The 18,424-nt window shown below is 37.5% G+C and overlaps 1 protein-coding gene across 2 annotated transcripts in view; it reads left to right on the forward strand.

Moving 5' to 3' along the window:
• DACH2 (dachshund family transcription factor 2) overlaps positions 1-18,424 on the forward strand; it is a 675,532-nt gene that overhangs the window by 477,938 nt on the left and 179,170 nt on the right. For both annotated transcript variants that reach the window (XM_055375960.1, XM_019018988.2), the window contains exon 4: positions 14,518-14,649. In XM_055375960.1, the coding sequence (XP_055231935.1) occupies positions 14,518-14,649 (132 nt within the window). The remainder of the gene's footprint in view (positions 1-14,517; positions 14,650-18,424) is intronic.

The raw sequence follows: 18,424 nt of genomic DNA on the forward strand, positions 1-18,424 counted from the left end.
CGACTACAGCTACCTGATCTTTGACAACACTGACAAAAACAAGCAATGGGGAAAGAACTGCCTATTCAATAAATGATGCTGGGATAACTGGCAAGCTGTATGCAGAAGATTGACACTATACCCCATTCTTACATCATACACAAAAATTAACTCAATATGGATTAAAGTTTTAAATGTAACACCCCAAACTATAAAAACCCTAGAATACAACCTATGCAATACCATTCTGGACAAAGGAATGGGCAAAGATTTCATGACAAAGACACCAAAAGCAATTGCAACAAAAACAAAAATTGACAAATGAGATTTAATTAAACTAAGAGCTTCTGTACAGCAAAAGAGAGTATCAACAGAGTAAACACATAACCTACAGAATGGGAGAAAATTTTTTCAAAGTGTACCTGTGACAAAGTTCAAATATCCAGCATCTATAATAAACTTAAACAAATTTACAACAACAACAACAACAAAAACTGAGTAACCCCATTAAAAAGTGGGCAAAGGACATGAACAGACACTTTTCAAAAGAAGACACACATGCAAAAGAAGCATATGAAAAAAAGCTCAACATCACTGATTATTAGAGAAATGCAAATCAAAACCACAATGACATACCACCTAGCATGAGTCAGAATGGCTATTACTGAAAAGCCAAAAAAAAAAAAAAAAACAGATGCTGGTTAGTTTTCAGAGAAAAAGGAACACTTATATACTGTTGGTTGGTGTGTAAGATAATTCAACCATCATGGAAAACAGTGTGGCTATTCCTCAAAGACCTAAAAAAATATACTATTCAACTCAACAATCCCCATTAGAGGATTGCTGTGTTGAATGGTATTATTATACCCAAAGACATTTGCAGCACTATTCACAATGGTAGAGACACAGAATCAACCTAAATTTCCACCAATGGTAGACTGATTAAAGAAAATGCGGTATATATACACCATGGAATACTATGCAGCCATAAAAAAGAACAAAATCATGTTCTTTGTATGAACGTGGATGGATTTGCAGACCATTATCCTTAGCAAACTAATGCAGGAGCAGAAAAGCAAATACCACATATCCTCACTTATAAGTGGGAGCTAAATGATGAGAACGCATGGACACATAGAGGGAAACTACACATACTGGGGCCTATCAGAGAGTGGAGCTTGGGAGGAGGGAGCAGATCAGGAAAAGTAACTAATGGGTACTAGGCATAGTACCTGAGTGATGAAATAATCTGTATAACAAACCCTCATGACACAAATTTACCTACATACTAAACCTGTACATGTACCCCAAAACCTAAAGTACAAGTTAAATTTTAAAAAATACCAATGTCATTTTCCTAAAATTCACGTGGAACCAAAAAGGAGCCTGAATAGCCAAGGCAATCCTAAGCAAAAAGAACAAGGGCAGAGGCATCACAATACTGATCCCAAATTATACATTAGAGGTACACTAACGAAAACAAGAAATTGGTGTTAAAACAGACACAGAGATCAGTGGAACAGAATAGAGATCCCAGAAATAAAGCCATATACATACAGCCAACTGATGTTTAACAAAGTTGACAAAAACATACACTGGGGAACGGACAGCCACCCTCTTCAATGGTGCTGGGAACATTGGATTACCATATGCAGAAGAATGAAACTGGATCCCTGTCTCTCACCATATGAAAAAACTAGCTCTAGATGGATTAACGAGTTAAATGTAACACCTGAAATTATAAAAATATCAGAAGAAAACCCAGGAAAAACTCATCTGGACATTTGTCTAAGCAATTAATTCATGACTAAGTCCTCAAAAGCACAAACAATAAAAACAGAAATAGACAAATGGGAATTAAACTAAAAAATTTGGCACAGAAAAAGAAATAATCTACAGAGTGAACAGACCACTGGCAGAGTGGGAGAAAATATTTGCAAACTCTGCATCCAACAGGGGATTGATAGTCATAATTTATAAGAAACTTAACTCAACAACAAATAAAAAAAAGACCCCATTAACAAGCGGGTAAAGGACATGAATAGACACTTTTGAAAAGAAGACATACAAATGGCAAACAAGCATGTGAAAAAATGCTTAATGTCACTATTCATCAGACAAATTCAAATTAATACCATAATGAGATATTATCTTATACCAGTCAGACTGGCTATTTTTAAAAAGGAAAAAAAGATAACAAATGTTGGTGAGTATATGGAGAAAGGAAATGCTTATACACTGTTAGTGGGTGTGTAAATTAGTACAATCTATATGGAAACAGTATGGAAATTTCTCAATGAACTAAAAATAGAACTACCATTCAATCCAGCAGTCCCACAACTGCGTATCTACCAAAAGGAAAAGGAATTATTATATCAAAAATATACCTACACTTATATGTTTATTGCAGCACTAGTCACGATAGCAAAGATATGGAATCCACCTAAATGTCCATCAATGAATGAGTGGATAAAGAAAATATGGTAGCGATGAGTGGCCAAGATGGCCAACTAGAAGCAGCTAGTGTGTGTGGCTCTCACAGAGAGGAACAGAGAGGAAGGGAAACTGCCAGTAAACACAACATCTTCAACTGTAACATCCAGGTACTCACATTGGAATTGATCCAGGAAACAACTTGACCCACAGAGAATGAAGAAAAGCAAGACCGGAAAACAGCCCACCTGGGAGCAACATGGAGCCTTGCCCAGGGAAGTGGTGAATGAATGAGCGACCATGGGAAACCACACTTCTCCCATAGATCTTTGCAGCACTCAGGTCAGGAGATGTCCTTGTGAACCCAGTCCACCAGGGCCTTCAGTCTTCAGTCTGACAGACAGAGCTACATGGAGCTCTGAGCAGCTGCTCAGGCATGTGTTGGAGACCCTGGAGCCTTAAATACTTGGGCTTACTGGCAAAGGTAGCTGCAGCCCCTGCAAAGTGGAGGTTAGACTATGGTACATACCCCTAGGAAAGAGGCTGAATCCAGGGGGCTGAGAAGCAACAGCCTGCAGGCCCCACTTCCAAGGCACGTCACAATATAAGACCCACTGGCCCCACTTCCAAGGCACGTCACAATATAAGACACACTGGTTTGGAATTCCAGCCAGCTACCAGGAGTGGCATTGCACCTCCCTAAGAAGGAGCTCCTTGGTGGAGGGGCAGGCCACCATCTTTGCTACTGGGACACCTTAGTACTTCCAGCCATCAGGCTTTGAAGATTCTGAGCTGACCCAGGGCAGAAGGGATCCCCAAGCATAGCACAGCTGATCTACCAAAACATGGTCAGACTGCTGCTTTAAGTGGGTGCCTGATCCTATTTATCCTCACTGAGAAGGACCTCCCAACTACGGTCTCCAGCCACTTCCCACAGGTGCTTTTGGAACAGCAACAGGTTTGTACCTCCCTGGGATAAATCTCCCAGAGGGAGGGACAGGCTATCATCTTTGCTGTTTTGCATCCTTCACTGATGACACCTCTGAGTTCTGGAAAATCCCAGGTGACTAGAGACTGGAGCGGGCCCCAAGCATACTGCAGCAGCCCTAAGGAAAAGTGGCCAGATTGTTACATGCATGCCTGTTCCCATATCTCCTCATCTGGCAGGCCCTCCAGCCTGTGCTTCCAGCCACCCCCCGCCAGAGCTATTGAGCCAGTACAAACTCAGCAACTCCCTGGACAGAGCCTCCAAAGGCAACTGAAAGCCTCTCTGCCGCTGTCTCTGCTGTGGAACTGTCCTTGCCACCCCCAGACTAATGAAGAAGCAAAGACCCTAAGTGCTTTATCCACATCTCCAACAAGCTACAGACACAAGGAGGGGCCAGTCAGTCTCCTCCATGCCCCACACACCTCTCACGGTTCATAACCAGACAGTAAACCCCTGGCTTGGGCCCAAAGCACAAACCTTCTCTCTTGGGCTTACTGGATGGAGTGATTGCTTACACCTGCATCTCTCTCTGCGGTAGATCCCCCAAGAGTCAAGCAAAATAACCCTTGGCCACAACCACCAAGATCTCTTCATCTGCTGCCTCTGAGCTGGGGAAGGAACATAAACACTGAGATCGCCTAGGAACTGCAGTGGGCAGCTAAGGAGTGCCAAGTCATGAACTATAGCAAGCACTCAAGGGGGAGAGGAAGCTACCCTTTCAGAGCACGAGAGGGAACACAGCTGCAACTGTGAGGAAACAGGGGAGGCACACAACCAAGCAAGGGTCTACCAACTGACCAGTAAGGCTAAGTGTCACCTGCCGGATCACATCCCAAAGCTTCAACCCCAACAATACTTTACTAACATTTCCCCATCTGAAACCAGAGACAAAAAATCAGCTTCAAATAAAGACTCTACACAAAGCCTTGGCCCGGTGAAAACATCCAAAAAATAAGTCTATTGACTGTATTCAATTTACACTGCAATTAAAGGAACAATCACACACAGAGATGAGAAAGAACCAGCCTAAGAACTCTAATAACTAAAATGGCCAGAGTGTCATATATTCTCCAAATGATCACACCAGCCCTCCAACAAGAGTTCTTAACCAGGCAAAACTGCCTGGAATAACAGAAATAGAATTCAGAATATGGATAGGAACAAAGATCATTGAGATTTAGGAGGATGGCAAAACCCAATCCCAGGAATATATGAATCACAATAAAGGGATACAGGAGCTGAAGGACAAAACAGTCAGTGTAAAGAAGAACCTAACGTGTTGGGCAGAGCTGAATAACACAATGGAAGAATTTCACAATGCAGTCACAAGTGTTAGCAGCAGAATAAACCAAGTTGATAAAAGAATCCTGGAACTTGAAGACTGGTTCTCTGAAATAAGACAGTCAGACAAAAATAAAGAAAAAAAAATAAAAAATGAATGACAAGAATCTCCAGGAAATATGGGATTATGTAAAGAGGCAAAATCTACGAATCATTGGCACCCCTGAAAGGGAAGGGGAGAAGCAAACAACTTGGAAAATATATTTCAGAAGATTGTTCATGAAAACTTCCCAACCTTGCTAGAGAGGCCAACAGTCAAATTCAGCAAATACAGAGAACTTCTGCAAGATTCTATACAAGAAGATACTCCCCAAGACACATAACCATCTGATTTTCCAAGATTGAAATGAAAGAAAGAATGTTCAACACACCCGAGGAAAAAGGGCGGGTAACCTACAAAGGGATTCCCATCAGGCTAACAGCAGACCTCTCAACTGAAATCCTACAAGTCTTAAGAGATTGGGGGCCTATATTTATTCAACATTCTTAAAGAAAAAAATCTTCAACCAATAATTTCATATCCAGCCAAATGTAGCTTCCTAAGTGAAGGAGAAATAAGATCCTCTTCAAATAAGCAAATTTTGAGGGACTTTATTACCACTAGAAGTGTCTTACAAGGGATCTTGAAAGGACCACTAAATATAGAAAGGAAAGATCACTACCAGCTAAGACAAAAACACACTTAAACACACAGACCAGTGTCACTGTAAAGCAATCACACAAACAAGCCAACATAGTTACCAGCTAACAGCATAATGACAATATCAAATCCACACATATCAATACTAACCTTGAATGTAAATGGGCTAAATGCCCCATTTAAAAGGTACATAGTGGTAAGCTGGATAAAAAAGCAGGACCCCATAGTATTCTGTCTTCGAGAGATCCACCTCACGTCATGACACTCATAGGCTCAAAATAAAAGGATGTAGAAAAATCTATCAAGCAAATGGAAAACAGAAAAAAACAGGAGTTGCAACTCTAATTTCAGAAAAACAGATTTCCAACCAATAAAGATTAAAAAAAAGACAAGGAAGAGCATTACATAATGGTAAAGTGTTCAATTCAACAAGAAGAGCTAACTATCCTAAATATATATGCACCCAACACAGGAACATCCAGATTCAGAAAGCAAGCTCTTAGAGACATACAAAGAGACATAGACCCCCACAGAATAAGAGTGGGAGACTTCAACACTCCACTGACAGCATTAGATAGATCATTGAGGAAGAAAATGAACAAAGATATTGAGGACATAAACTCAGCATTGGACCAAATGGATCTGATAGACCTTCACAGAATTCTTCACCCTAAAACAACAGAATATTCATTATTCTCATTGCCACATGGCACATACTCTAAAATCAATTAAATAATTGAACATAAAACAATCCCCAACAAACGGAAAAGAACCAAAATCATTCCAAACACCTTTTCAGGCCACAGCTCAATAAAAATAGAAATCAACACAATGAAAATCTCTAAAAAACATACAATTATATGAAAATTAATCAACATGCTCCTGAAAGATTTGTGGTAAATAATGAAATTAAGACACAAATCAATAAGTTCTTTAAAAATAATGAGAACAAAGATGCAACATACCAGAATCTCTGGGACACATAGAAGGCAGTGTTAAGAGGGAAATTCATAGCACTAAATGCCCACATAAAAAAGTTAGGGAGATTTCAAATTAACAATCTAATTTCACAACAGAATGAATTAGAGAAGCAAGAACTGATCAACCCCAAAACTAGCAAAAGATGAGAAATAACAAAAATCAGAACTGAACTGAAGGGAACTGAGGCCCATAAAAGCCATTCAAAAGATCAGTGAATCCAGGAATTGTTTTTTTTTTTTGAAAAAAATAAAATAAAATAGGCCACTAGCTAGACTAATTAAGAAAGAAAGAGAGAAGATCCAAATAAACACAATTAGAAATGAGGAAGGGAATGATACTACTGACCCCACAGAAATCAAAACAACCATCAGAAGCTACTACAAACATTTCTACACACACAAACTAGAAAACCTAGAAGATATGGATAAATTCCTGGACACATACAACCTCCCAAGGCTGAGCCTGGAAGAAATTGATTCCCAGAACAGACCAATAACGAGCTCTGAAATTGAATCAGTAATAAGCCTACCAACCAAAAAAAGCCCAGGACCTGATGGAATCACAGCCACATTCTACCAGATGTACAAAGAAGAGCTCACACAATTTCTACTGAAATTATTTCAAACAACTGAAGAGGAGGGACTCCTCCCCAACTTATTCTAAGAGACCGTCATCATCCTGAAACCAAAACCTGGCAGACACACAACAAAAAAAGAAAACTTCAGGTGAATATCCTTGATGAGTATTGATGCAAAAAAAAACCTCCACAAAAATATTTGCAAACCAAATCTTGCAACACATCAAAAAGCTAATCCACCATAATCAAGTAGGCTTCATCCCCAGGATGCAAGTTTGGTTCAACATACAAAAATCAATAAATGTGTTCATGAAAACATGAATCAATAAATGTGTTCATTCATCACATAAACGGAACTAAAGACAAAAACTAAATGATTATCTCTATAGACGTAGAAAAGGTTTTTGATAAAATTCAACACCTCTGTATGTTAAGAACTCTCAATGAAGTAGGCTTTGAAGGAACATACCTCAAAATAATAAGAACCTTCTATGACAAACCCACAGTAAACATTATACTGAACGTGCAAAAGCTGGAAGCATTCTCCTTGAAAACTGGAACAAGACAAGGATGCCCTCTTTCATCACATCTATTCAACATAGTATTGGAAGTCCTAGCCAGAGCAATCAGGCAAAGGAAAGAAAAAAGGGCATCTGAATAGGAAGAGAGGAAGTCAAACGATCTCTGTTTGTGAACGATATGATTCTATATCTAGAAAACCCCATAGTTTTGTCCCCAAAGCCCCTTCAGCTGACACATAACTTCAGCAAAATTGCAGGATACAAAATCAATGTACAAAAATTACTAGAGTTCCTATACACCAACAACAGCCAAACTGAGAGCCAAGTCAGAAAGACAATCCCACTTATAATTGTCACAAGAAATTAAAATACCTAGGAATACAGCTAACTAGGGAGTTGGAAGATCTCTGCAATGAGAACTACAAAACACTGTTCAAATAAATCAGAGAAGACACAAATGGATGGAAAAACATTCCTTGCCCATGGATAGGAAGAATCAACATAATTAAAATGGCTAGACTGCACAAAGCAATGTACAAATTTAACACTATTCCTATCAAACTACCAACAACATTCTTCACAGAACTAGAAAAAAATAAATTTATATGGAACCAAAAAAGAGCTGGAATAGCCAAGGAGATTCTAAGCAAAAAGAACAAAGCTGTAGAAATCACATTACCTGACTTCAAACTATACTACAAGGCTACAGTGACCAAAACAGTGTGGCACTGGTACAAAAACAGGTGCATAGACCAATGGAACAAAATAGAGAGTGCAGAAATAACAGTGAATATCTATGACCATCTGCTCTTTGACATAGCTGACAAAAACAAGCAATGGGGAAAACACTCCCTATTTCATAAATGGTGCTGAGATAACTGGGCTAGCCATATGGAGCAGATTGAAGCTGGACCCCTTCCTTAAAGCATATACAAAAATTAACTCAATATGGATTAATGACTTAAATGTATAACCAAAAACTATAAAAACCCTGGAAGACAACCTAGGCAATACCATCCTGGACCTAGGAATGGGCAAAGATTTCATGACAAAGACATCAAAAGCAAGCAGAACAAAAGCAAACATTAACAAATGAGATCTAATTAAACTTCAAAGCTTCTGCACAGCAAAAGAACCTATCAACAGAGTAAACAGACAACTTACAGAACAGGAGAAAATATTTGCAAACTATGCATGTGACAAAATTCTAATATCCAGCATCTATAAGGGACTTAAACAAATTTACAAGATAAAAACAACCCCTCTAAAAAGTGGGCAAAGGACATGAACAGACACTTTTCAAAAGAAGACATACATGCAGCAAACAAGCATATGAAAAAACAACTCTATATCACTGATCATTATAAAAATGCAAATCAAAATTAAAATGCAAATCAAAATGGGTATCATGAAAAAGAAAAAAAATTAACATATGCTGACAAGGTTACAAAGAAGAGGGAACACTTATACACTGTTGATGGGAGTGTGAATTATTTCAATCTTTGTAGAAAGCAGTATGGGGATTCCTCAAAGAGCTAAAAGCAAAACTACCATTTGACCCAGCAATGCTATTACTGGGTATATACCCAGAAGAATATAAAGCATTCTACCAGAAAGGCACATGCATGCAAATGTTCATTGCAGCACTGTTCACAATGCTAAAGACATGGAATCAACTTAAATGTCCATCAGTGACGGACTGGATAAAGAAAATGTGGTATATATACCCTACGGAATATTATGCAGCCACAAAAAGGAAAAAGATCATGCCTTTTTGGGGAAAATAGATGAAACTGGAGGCTATCATCCTTAACAAACTAAGGCAGGAACAGAAAACCAAATACTGCATGTTTTCACTTCTAAGTGAGAGCTAAATGATAGGAACTTATGAACACAAAGAAGGGAACAGCAGACACTGAGGTCTACTTTAGGGGAGAGGGTGGTGGAGGATATGAGCAAAAAAGATAACTATTGGGTACTGTGATTGATACCTGGGTGATGTAATAATATGTACAACAAACCCCCATGACATGTGTTTATCTGTTTAACAGACTTTCTCATGTACCCCCAAGCCTGAAATAAAAAGTTTAAAAAAGAAATAAAATATGGTTTACACATACACCATGGGATATTATTTAGCTGTAAGAAAGAATGACATGTCTTTTGCAGCAACATGCGTAGAACTGGAGGCCATTACTTTAAGTGCAACAAGTCAGAAATGAAAATTCAAACACTGCATGTTCTCACTTATAAGTGGGAGCTAAATGACATGTATACGTGCGCATAGAGTGTAAAGTTATAGTCATTGGAGATTCAGAAGGGTGGGAGGGCAGGTAGGGGGTGAGGATTGAGAAATTACTTAATGGGTACAATACAAACTGTTCGGATGATTGTTACACTAAAAATTCAGAGTTCACCAATACACAATATATCCATAAAACTACACTGGTAACCCTTAAATATATACTTTTATTTAAAAAAATGGAGTTAAATATAAGACCTGACATGACAAAACTGATAGAAGAAAACATAGGGAAAAAATTTCTTGATATTGGTCTTGGCAATGATTTCTTGGATATGACACCAAAAGCATGGGTAACACAAGCAAACATGAAGTGGTACTATATCAAACTAAAAAGCTTCTACACAGCAAAGAAAGCAATCAACAGAGTGAAAGGGCAACCTACGGAATGGAGGAATATGTTTTCAAATAATATATATAACAAAGGGTTAGTATACAAAATATATAAGGATATCCTGCAACTCAATAACAAAAAATAAATGCTAAAAGCCCAGACCTTATCTCTATGCAATATACGGATGTATGAAACTGACACTTATACATCCTAAATATATTTAAATAAATAAATAAATATATAGGCAACAGAGCTGAAAATATTTTTTTCTTGAAATAAGACATACAAATGACCAACAGGTATATGAAAAAACATGTTTAACATCACTAATCATCAGGGAAATGCAAATCAAAACCATAATGAGATATCACCTCACACTTGTTAATAGGACTATTATTTTTAAAAATATATATAAGAAATATTGGTGAAAATGTGGATTAAGAGAACGTTTGCACAATTATATTGGTGAGAATGTAAACTGGTTTAGCCAGTATGGAAAACAGTATGTTGGTTTCTCAAAAAATTAAAAATAGAACTATCATACCATCCAACGATCCCACTTCTGAATATATATAAGAGGTAAAATCATAATCTCAAAGAAATATCTGCACTCCCATGTTCATTGCTGCTTTATTAACAATAGCCAATATATTAAAAACCCTAAATGACCAACAATGGATGAATGGATTTGAAAAACCTGGTATTTATATATTATATACAATGGAATTTTATTCAGCTTTTACAAAGAATGAAATCCTCCCATCTGTGACAACATGAATAAACCTGAAGCATGATATGCTAAACGAAATAAGTCAGACAGAGGGACAAACACCATGACACCACTTATATGATGAATCTAAAATAGTCAAACTCATGGAAGCAGAGATTAGAATGGTGGTTGCCGTGCACTGAGGAGAAGAGGAAACAGGGTGCTATTAGTTGAGATGAGCAAAGTTTCAGATGTACAAGATGAATAAGTCCTAGAGATCTACTGTACAGCATGGTGTCTATAGTTAACAATACTGTATTGTATACTGAAAACTTTGCTAAGAGGGTAGGTCTTATGTTACATGTTTTTATCACACAAACAACAACAATAATATATAAAGTGGACAGGCAGAAACTTATGGAGGTTTATGGTATAGACTATGGTAATGGTCTCATGGATATATACGTATGTCCAAACTCATCAAGTTTATGCATTATATATTTACAGCTTTTTGTATCTGAATCATACCTCAGTAAAGTAGTTTTTAAAAAAGAAAATAACAAATCAAATAACTTAATAAATATGTTTAAATTATAAAAAGAAGAGTGTAGAGTACCATAAGGGCTATACATTATGACTTGGTCAATAATTACAGTGACTAGACATTGAGGCAATAATGAAATTAAGTGAACAAGAATAGAAGGCATTGAGGATACAGAAGTAAATGCTCAGTTATCGGTAAGTGCAAAATGTGAATGTTTTCCCAGTAACATTGAATCTCTGCCTTTCCAAACCAATTTCAATGATTTAAATATATGTAATTTGAACATAATGTAAATGTGTTATTTTCAGATTCAGTGACTGAAAAGGACAACTTTTATACTTCTAGGTGTATGTGTGACTTTTTACCTATATTGTAGCACTTTCACTTTTAAATGCATCTTTTCATTTTCATCTAACTTACTATTTTCTAGTTGTCTGGTGCAAGTTGAAATTTTGGTTCCCAAGTAAAATTTAACTAAGTAACTCCCGAATCAGCTTTATGTATTGCCCTTTTTATGTATCATTCCAGACCTGCATTTTGAGAACTTGTGGCCAGGTGCTAAACTGCTATTCTAAATCTATCAGTGTTACACTGAGAAGCTTCCTGAGGATAAGAATTTAATTGAACAGTTGAATAAAAGGCCAAATTGCTATGAAAAATTCATATGAACCAAAACATCTTTTCCACTGCTTTCCTATCCTTGACTATAGTTTTATCTGAAGACACAGATATTCAGGTGCTGTACTGAAGACTAAACAAATAGGATTTAAGAGTTTCATAAGCTTAAAGTCACTGCAATTATGGTATAAATTATGGTGATGGTTTCATGGGTATATACTTAGCTCCAAGCTCATCAAGTTGCACACATTATATATGTACAGATTTTTGTATCTCAACTGTACCTCTGTAGTTTTTTAAAAATAAAATAAAAAATCAAATAAATTTTTTCTGCACCATGAGGCAATACAAAATATATGTTATATAGGCTATACCTCTAAACTTTGAATAAAGTGTAAGGAGCTATATAAAAGACAACAAAAAATGTATGACCATATGTGGTAAGGGGATCGTATCCTTTAGAGATTTTTTTTTAACTCATGTGTGAGCTACTTTAGGACTTTAACAAATACATCTAGGTTCCATCATTAAACTTGGTCTTCTGCTCCATATCTTCACCTAAATAACCGACCTATAATGGTTCAATCCGAGACTCAGTTTCCTCATCTGCAAACTGAAGAATTAAACTAGCTTCTAAATCTTTTGTACGAATCAAAAATATGTGGGGAGTCTGGCTCATTAATTCTCTTAATATCATCATAGGAGACAAACATTTTACCATGAATTTTCTTTATCTGTGAGAGGGTTTAGATATTTGTATACCTTTAGTTTTCAGAGTTAGGAAGCATATATTGTTCACTGAAATCCATTATTTACCCTACAAATAATAAAATACCTATTAATTCAGTAATTATCATAGCCAGGATTCAGTTCTGAGGAGCCAGTGTAAATTCTGGAAACTTATTGATACAGTTTTGATTATGAGGCACTCAGTCATGGTGATCCTAAGCAATGTCCATTTGTTTAAATCATTGCCATCATATTTTCTGTCTAGACATACCCTTTGGGAGCTGAATGGGTTATTTGGGGGACTGGAATTTTATAAAGCTAAACTAGATGTGGCAAGAAAATCTCTTTGGCCATCAAGATAATGTACAAATGTATATCATCAGTTTAGATACTAAGGAAATTTCCCTTCAGATTTTTTCTTTGCGATGATTTAGAGACAATCTAATGTGATGAAAAGTTTGCTTCATTACGAGTTTTCTATGCATCATAAGGAGTACAGAACGGCAAAATAGAACCTTAGTTATTCTACCAAACACACAGTTAGACGGTTTAGGCTGTATTTACCTCAGCTTACATATTTGATAAGGATTCACCTTACCTCTTAGAATCAGGATCTTCTAATGACAGTTATGTTTTTTTTTTTTTTGAAAAACCAATATTTGCCTTCTTTTCCTTGAATCACGTTTTTATGGTAGGATGAATTTTACTGAATTCTGAAATAATCCTTCAAAATCTACCAGATTTTTCTTTTTGGCCCATGGTAGCAGTGTACCAGTAGATGATTAGGGACATTATCTAAAAATAATTAAGTTGAATTCACTAGACTTTTTGGAGGACATCGTTGGAGTATGGATTGTTCTGGTACTTTTAGTACTTGTTTCCTTATATATGGTTGTGTTGCTGTCTGATATAGACTTCCTAGGAGAAATAATTTCAAACTTGCCTATTCACTTTTTAATCTATGCCATTACCCCACACCCCACCTCTTTATACTATTATGCTGGGAGCTTTATTTTAATATCTGACTTTTATTAATACAAAAGATTATAACTATACTACAGACGCTGGCTATATAGGTGGCATGCCATATTTTCATTCATTTGGTCCCTCAGTGTATAAGTATGAGGCAGATAAAAAGGTAGAAAGAATACCTGAAGTCTTTTCCTTCTTCTCGCCCTCCCTGCTAAGCTGATCCTCATAGGCTAGGCAGCCTATCCTTTATAAAAGTGCCAGCAAGGATATGCACTAGAAAAGGGTTCCTTTAGATATGCACTAATGAGGATACACACTCAAAGGGGTTTCTTTTAGAATTTCAGAGTGCTCCCACTGACAATGTTGTTTTAGATGGAATTTACTACATAGTGAATTCTGTCCAAAATAACTTTCCAAAACTCTTAGCAGACAAAAGAATACATTAGCAAGAGTCTTGGAATTTTTTAAACTATTTGCATTTTACTATCTTTGTTTTATTTGTGTTTCAAATTGGGGATCAGATATATATTTAATATATATTTTTCTAAATTTATAAACTATTCATTGTAGCATGAAGGAATTATAAGAATTGAAAGTTACATTGTTAAAAATATTAACAAATTCAAGTTAATTTTGGTTTGTGCTATGTAGCATAGCTCTGTTAAATAAATTTATCCAGCTTTCAATTACATTAAGAAATGATCCCCATTTTACAAAGGATCATCCGTAGCTCAAACCTCAGTATCATGCAATATTTTCATGGAAAACCCTGCACTTGTACCCCCAGATCTAAAATAAAAGTTGAAATTATTAATATAAATAAATGGAATGGAATAATTCTGCTTTTAGGTATAACAGCTGCAGCAATGGCTGAGGCGATGAAACTGCAGAAGATGAAGCTTATGGCTATGAACACTCTTCAGGGAAGTGGAAGCCAAAATGGGACTGAATCAGAGCCTGATGATCTTAATTCTAACACAGGTGAGTGTCTTCCAGAATCCCAGACCGATGACTCTTACTGTTTTATTGTGGGGCAGGAGAGAGGTGGGATGAGGATGGAGGAGAGAATAATAAGTCTACTTTGGTTATAAAGATACTCAAGAGGGATGATTGGCTCTATTGCTAACATTTGTACACTGAAATTAGAAAACAGTTACAAGTCATAATCTCATTTTGGAAACATTTAGTTATCTTCACTGTTTTGCTGTGGTAGAATTGTATTATAATTCCTATAGTGCTAGCCATTGTGCTCTCTGCCTGACAAAGACTGGTCCACTCCAGCATCACCTCAGGTTTCTTACTCCATCCTATTCTAAATAATTTACCACTGAAAGGCAATGCTGACAGTCCAGGTTGGCTGGGCTGAAGTCTTTTCAGCTGGAGTACCACTTCCTTAGCTAAAGGAAAGTGCTGGCTGACTCCAGGCATTATCAACAGGGACTAATGAAAAGAGGTAGAACAGGGAGCAGGCAAAGAAGAAAAGATGGATGAAAGGAAAAGAAAACAGAGGTGACTTGTAGAGTGGAAAGTCCTCTCCTCTCATGTTACTTGTTTCTTTCTTTTACCCCGTGATCATTGTACCTTGGCCTTGATCATAAGACCCTTCAGATCCTTTTGGAAGGTAGGTGGGATTATAACTATCAACATACATGAATGGATGGATGGACGGATGGAAAGATGGATGGATAGATAAATGGATGGATCAATGGATGATGGAAGGATGGACACATAAATAAAGGAAAGATTTAAGAAATATTTAATTTTATTTTAGGTTTAGGAGTACATGTTCAGGTTTGTTAAATAGGTAAAAACATGATTTGGGGGTTTGGTGTACATACTGATTATTTTGCCGCTTGGATACTAAAGATAGTACCGACAGTTTTATTTCTTTTCTGAACTTCTCCCTCCTCCCACCCTTCTCCCTCAAGTAGGCGCCAGCGCCTGTTGTTCCCTTTTTTCTGTTCATATGTTCTCATCATTTAGCTCCCACTTATAAGTGAGAAAATGCAGTATTTGATTTTATGTTCTGGCATTAGTTTGCTATGGATAATGGCCTCACTCCATCCATGTTCCTGCAAAGGAAATGATCTCATTGCTTTTTATTGCTGCATAGTATTCCATGGTGCACATTTCCCACATTTTCTTTATCCACTTTCTCATTGATTCAGGTTGATTCCATGTCTTTGCTATTGTGAATAGTGCCGCAACGAACACATGCGCGTGTCTTCATGGTAGAACAATTTATATTCCTTTGGGTGTATACCCAGTAGTGGGATGGTTGGGTCAAAGAGTACTTCTGTTTTTAGTTCTTTGAGGAATCACCATACTGCTTTCCCTAATGGTTGAACTAATTTACACTTCCATCAGCAATGTATAAACATTCCCCTTTCTCTACAACCTTGCCAGAATCTCTATTTTTTGACTTCATAGTAATAGCCATTCTGACTGGTGTGAGATGGTATCTTATTGTGGTTTTGATTTGCATTTCTCTAATAATCAATGGTGTTGAGCTTTTTTCATATGCTTCTTGGTCACATGTATGTCTTCTTTAGAAAAGTGTCTGTTCATGTACTTTGCCCACATTTGAACAGGGTTGTTTTTTGCTTGCACATTTGTTTCAGTTCCTTGAAGATTCTTGATATTAGACCTTTGTCAGATGTATATTTTCTCCCATTCTCTAGGTTGCCTTCTTACTCTGTTGATAGTTTCTTTTGCTGTGCAGAAGCTCTTTACTTTAATAAGGTCCCATTTCTCACGTTTTACTTTTGCTGCAATTGCTTTTGGCATCTTCTTCATGAAATCTTTGCCAATTCCTGTGTCCAAAATGGTATTTCCTAGGTTATCTCCAAAGGTTTTTACAATTTGAGGTTTTATATTTAGGAATTTAATCCACTTTGAGTTGATTTTTGTATATGCTGTAAAGAACGGGTCCAATTTCAGTCTTCTGCATACAGCTAGCCAGTTATCCCAGCACCATTTATTGAATAGGGTATCCTTTTCCATTGCTTGTTTTTGTCAGCTTTATTAAAGATCAGATGGTTGCAGGTCTGTGACTTTATTTCTGGGTTAGCTATTCTGTAACATTGGTCTAGTGTTTGTTTTGTACCTGTAGTATGCGGTTTTGTTTACTGTATCCGTGTAATATAATTCGAAGGCAGGTAATGTGATGCCTTCAGCTTTGTTCTTTTTGCTTAGGATTGCTTTGGGTATTTGGGGTCTTTTTTGGTTCCATATGAATTTTAGAATAGTTTTCTCTAGATATGTGAAGAATATCATTGATAGATTGACAGTAATAGCATTGAATCTGGAAATTGCTTTGGGCAGTTTGGCCATTTTAACAATATTATTCTTCCTATCCAAGAACAGGAAATGTTTTTCCACTTGGTAATGAATTGCCTCAGCATTTGCTTGTCTGGAAAGGATCTTATTTCTCCTTCACTTATGAAGCTTAGTTTGGCCAGATATGAAATTCTTTTTTTTTTTTTTTTTTGTGAGACAGAGTCTCACTCTATCGCTCAGGCTGGAGTGCAGTGGCACAATCTCGGCTCTCTACAACCTCCACCTCCTGGGTTCAAGCAATTCTCCCTGTCTCAGCCTCCCAAGTAGCTAAGATTACAGGCACCCACCATCACGCCTGGCTAATTTTTGTATTTTTAGTAGAGAAGGGGTTTCACCTTGTTGGCCAGACTAGTCTCGAACTCCTGATCTCAGGTGATCCACCTGCCTTGGCATCTCAAAGTGCTGGGATTATAGGTGTGAACCACTGCGCCCGGCTACGGGTATGAAATTCTTGGTTGGAATTTCCTTTCTGTAACAGTGTTGAATATAGGCCCCCAACCTCTTCTGGCTTGTAGGGTTTCTGCTGAGAGGTTTGCTGTTATTCTGATGGGCTTCCTTATGTAGGTGGCCTGCCCTTTTTCTCTAGCTGCCTTTACCATTTTTTCTTACATGTCAGCTTTGTAGAATCTGATGATTATGTGTCTTGGGGAAAATCTTCGTGTGAAGTGCTTGTGAGAGTTTACATAATTCCACATTTCTCAGATATTTTGTTTGTTCCTTTTCATTCTTTTTTCTTTTTAAAAAATGATCAAAAGACTGAAATTTTATTAGATAAAGATGCTATTAGTAGAGGAACATATGGAGGCTCTAGCAATTGTTGCCCAACTGGCTACCAGTGGCAGAGTCGGGTGGTGGTAGCCAAGTTTGGGTCAAAGCAGGACTGCTGGGCCAGAAGCTGGCGCTGAGCCCTGGCTGAAAAGCAGTGGTGGAGCAATGTTAATGCTCCCTGGCATTGCAACTGTGGCCTCTATTAGGGCTGTGGCACCTGTGCTGGTTTGTCCCAGGGTCCAAGACTTGTGGAGGTCCCCTTGGACTTGGGAGTTGCCCCCACAAAACCTTCAGGTGGCTCTTTGCCTCAGTCTAAAAGCGTGGTGGAAGGGTGCGGGGGAGCAGGGTCACTCCCCATTCCCAGTCTTGCACAGGTCCCTGTGGGGACCATGAACCTCCCTGGGGGCTCTCATTCACTCACCCTTTCCATGTTTGGGAGTTCCTCCTGGTTATTTTAACAATATTGATTCTTCCTATTCAAGAACATGAAATGTTTTTCCATTTAGTAATGAATTCCCTCAGCAAATATTTGCTTGTCTGAAAAGGATCTTATTTCTCCTTCGCTTATGAAGCTTAGTTTGGCAGGATATAAAATCCTTTTTTTTTTTTTTTTTATGAGACAGAGTCTCACTCTATCACCCAGGCTGGA

This window comes from Gorilla gorilla, chromosome X (assembly GCF_029281585.2).
Source record: "Gorilla gorilla gorilla isolate KB3781 chromosome X, NHGRI_mGorGor1-v2.1_pri, whole genome shotgun sequence".
NCBI classification, from domain to species: domain Eukaryota; kingdom Metazoa; phylum Chordata; class Mammalia; order Primates; family Hominidae; genus Gorilla; species Gorilla gorilla.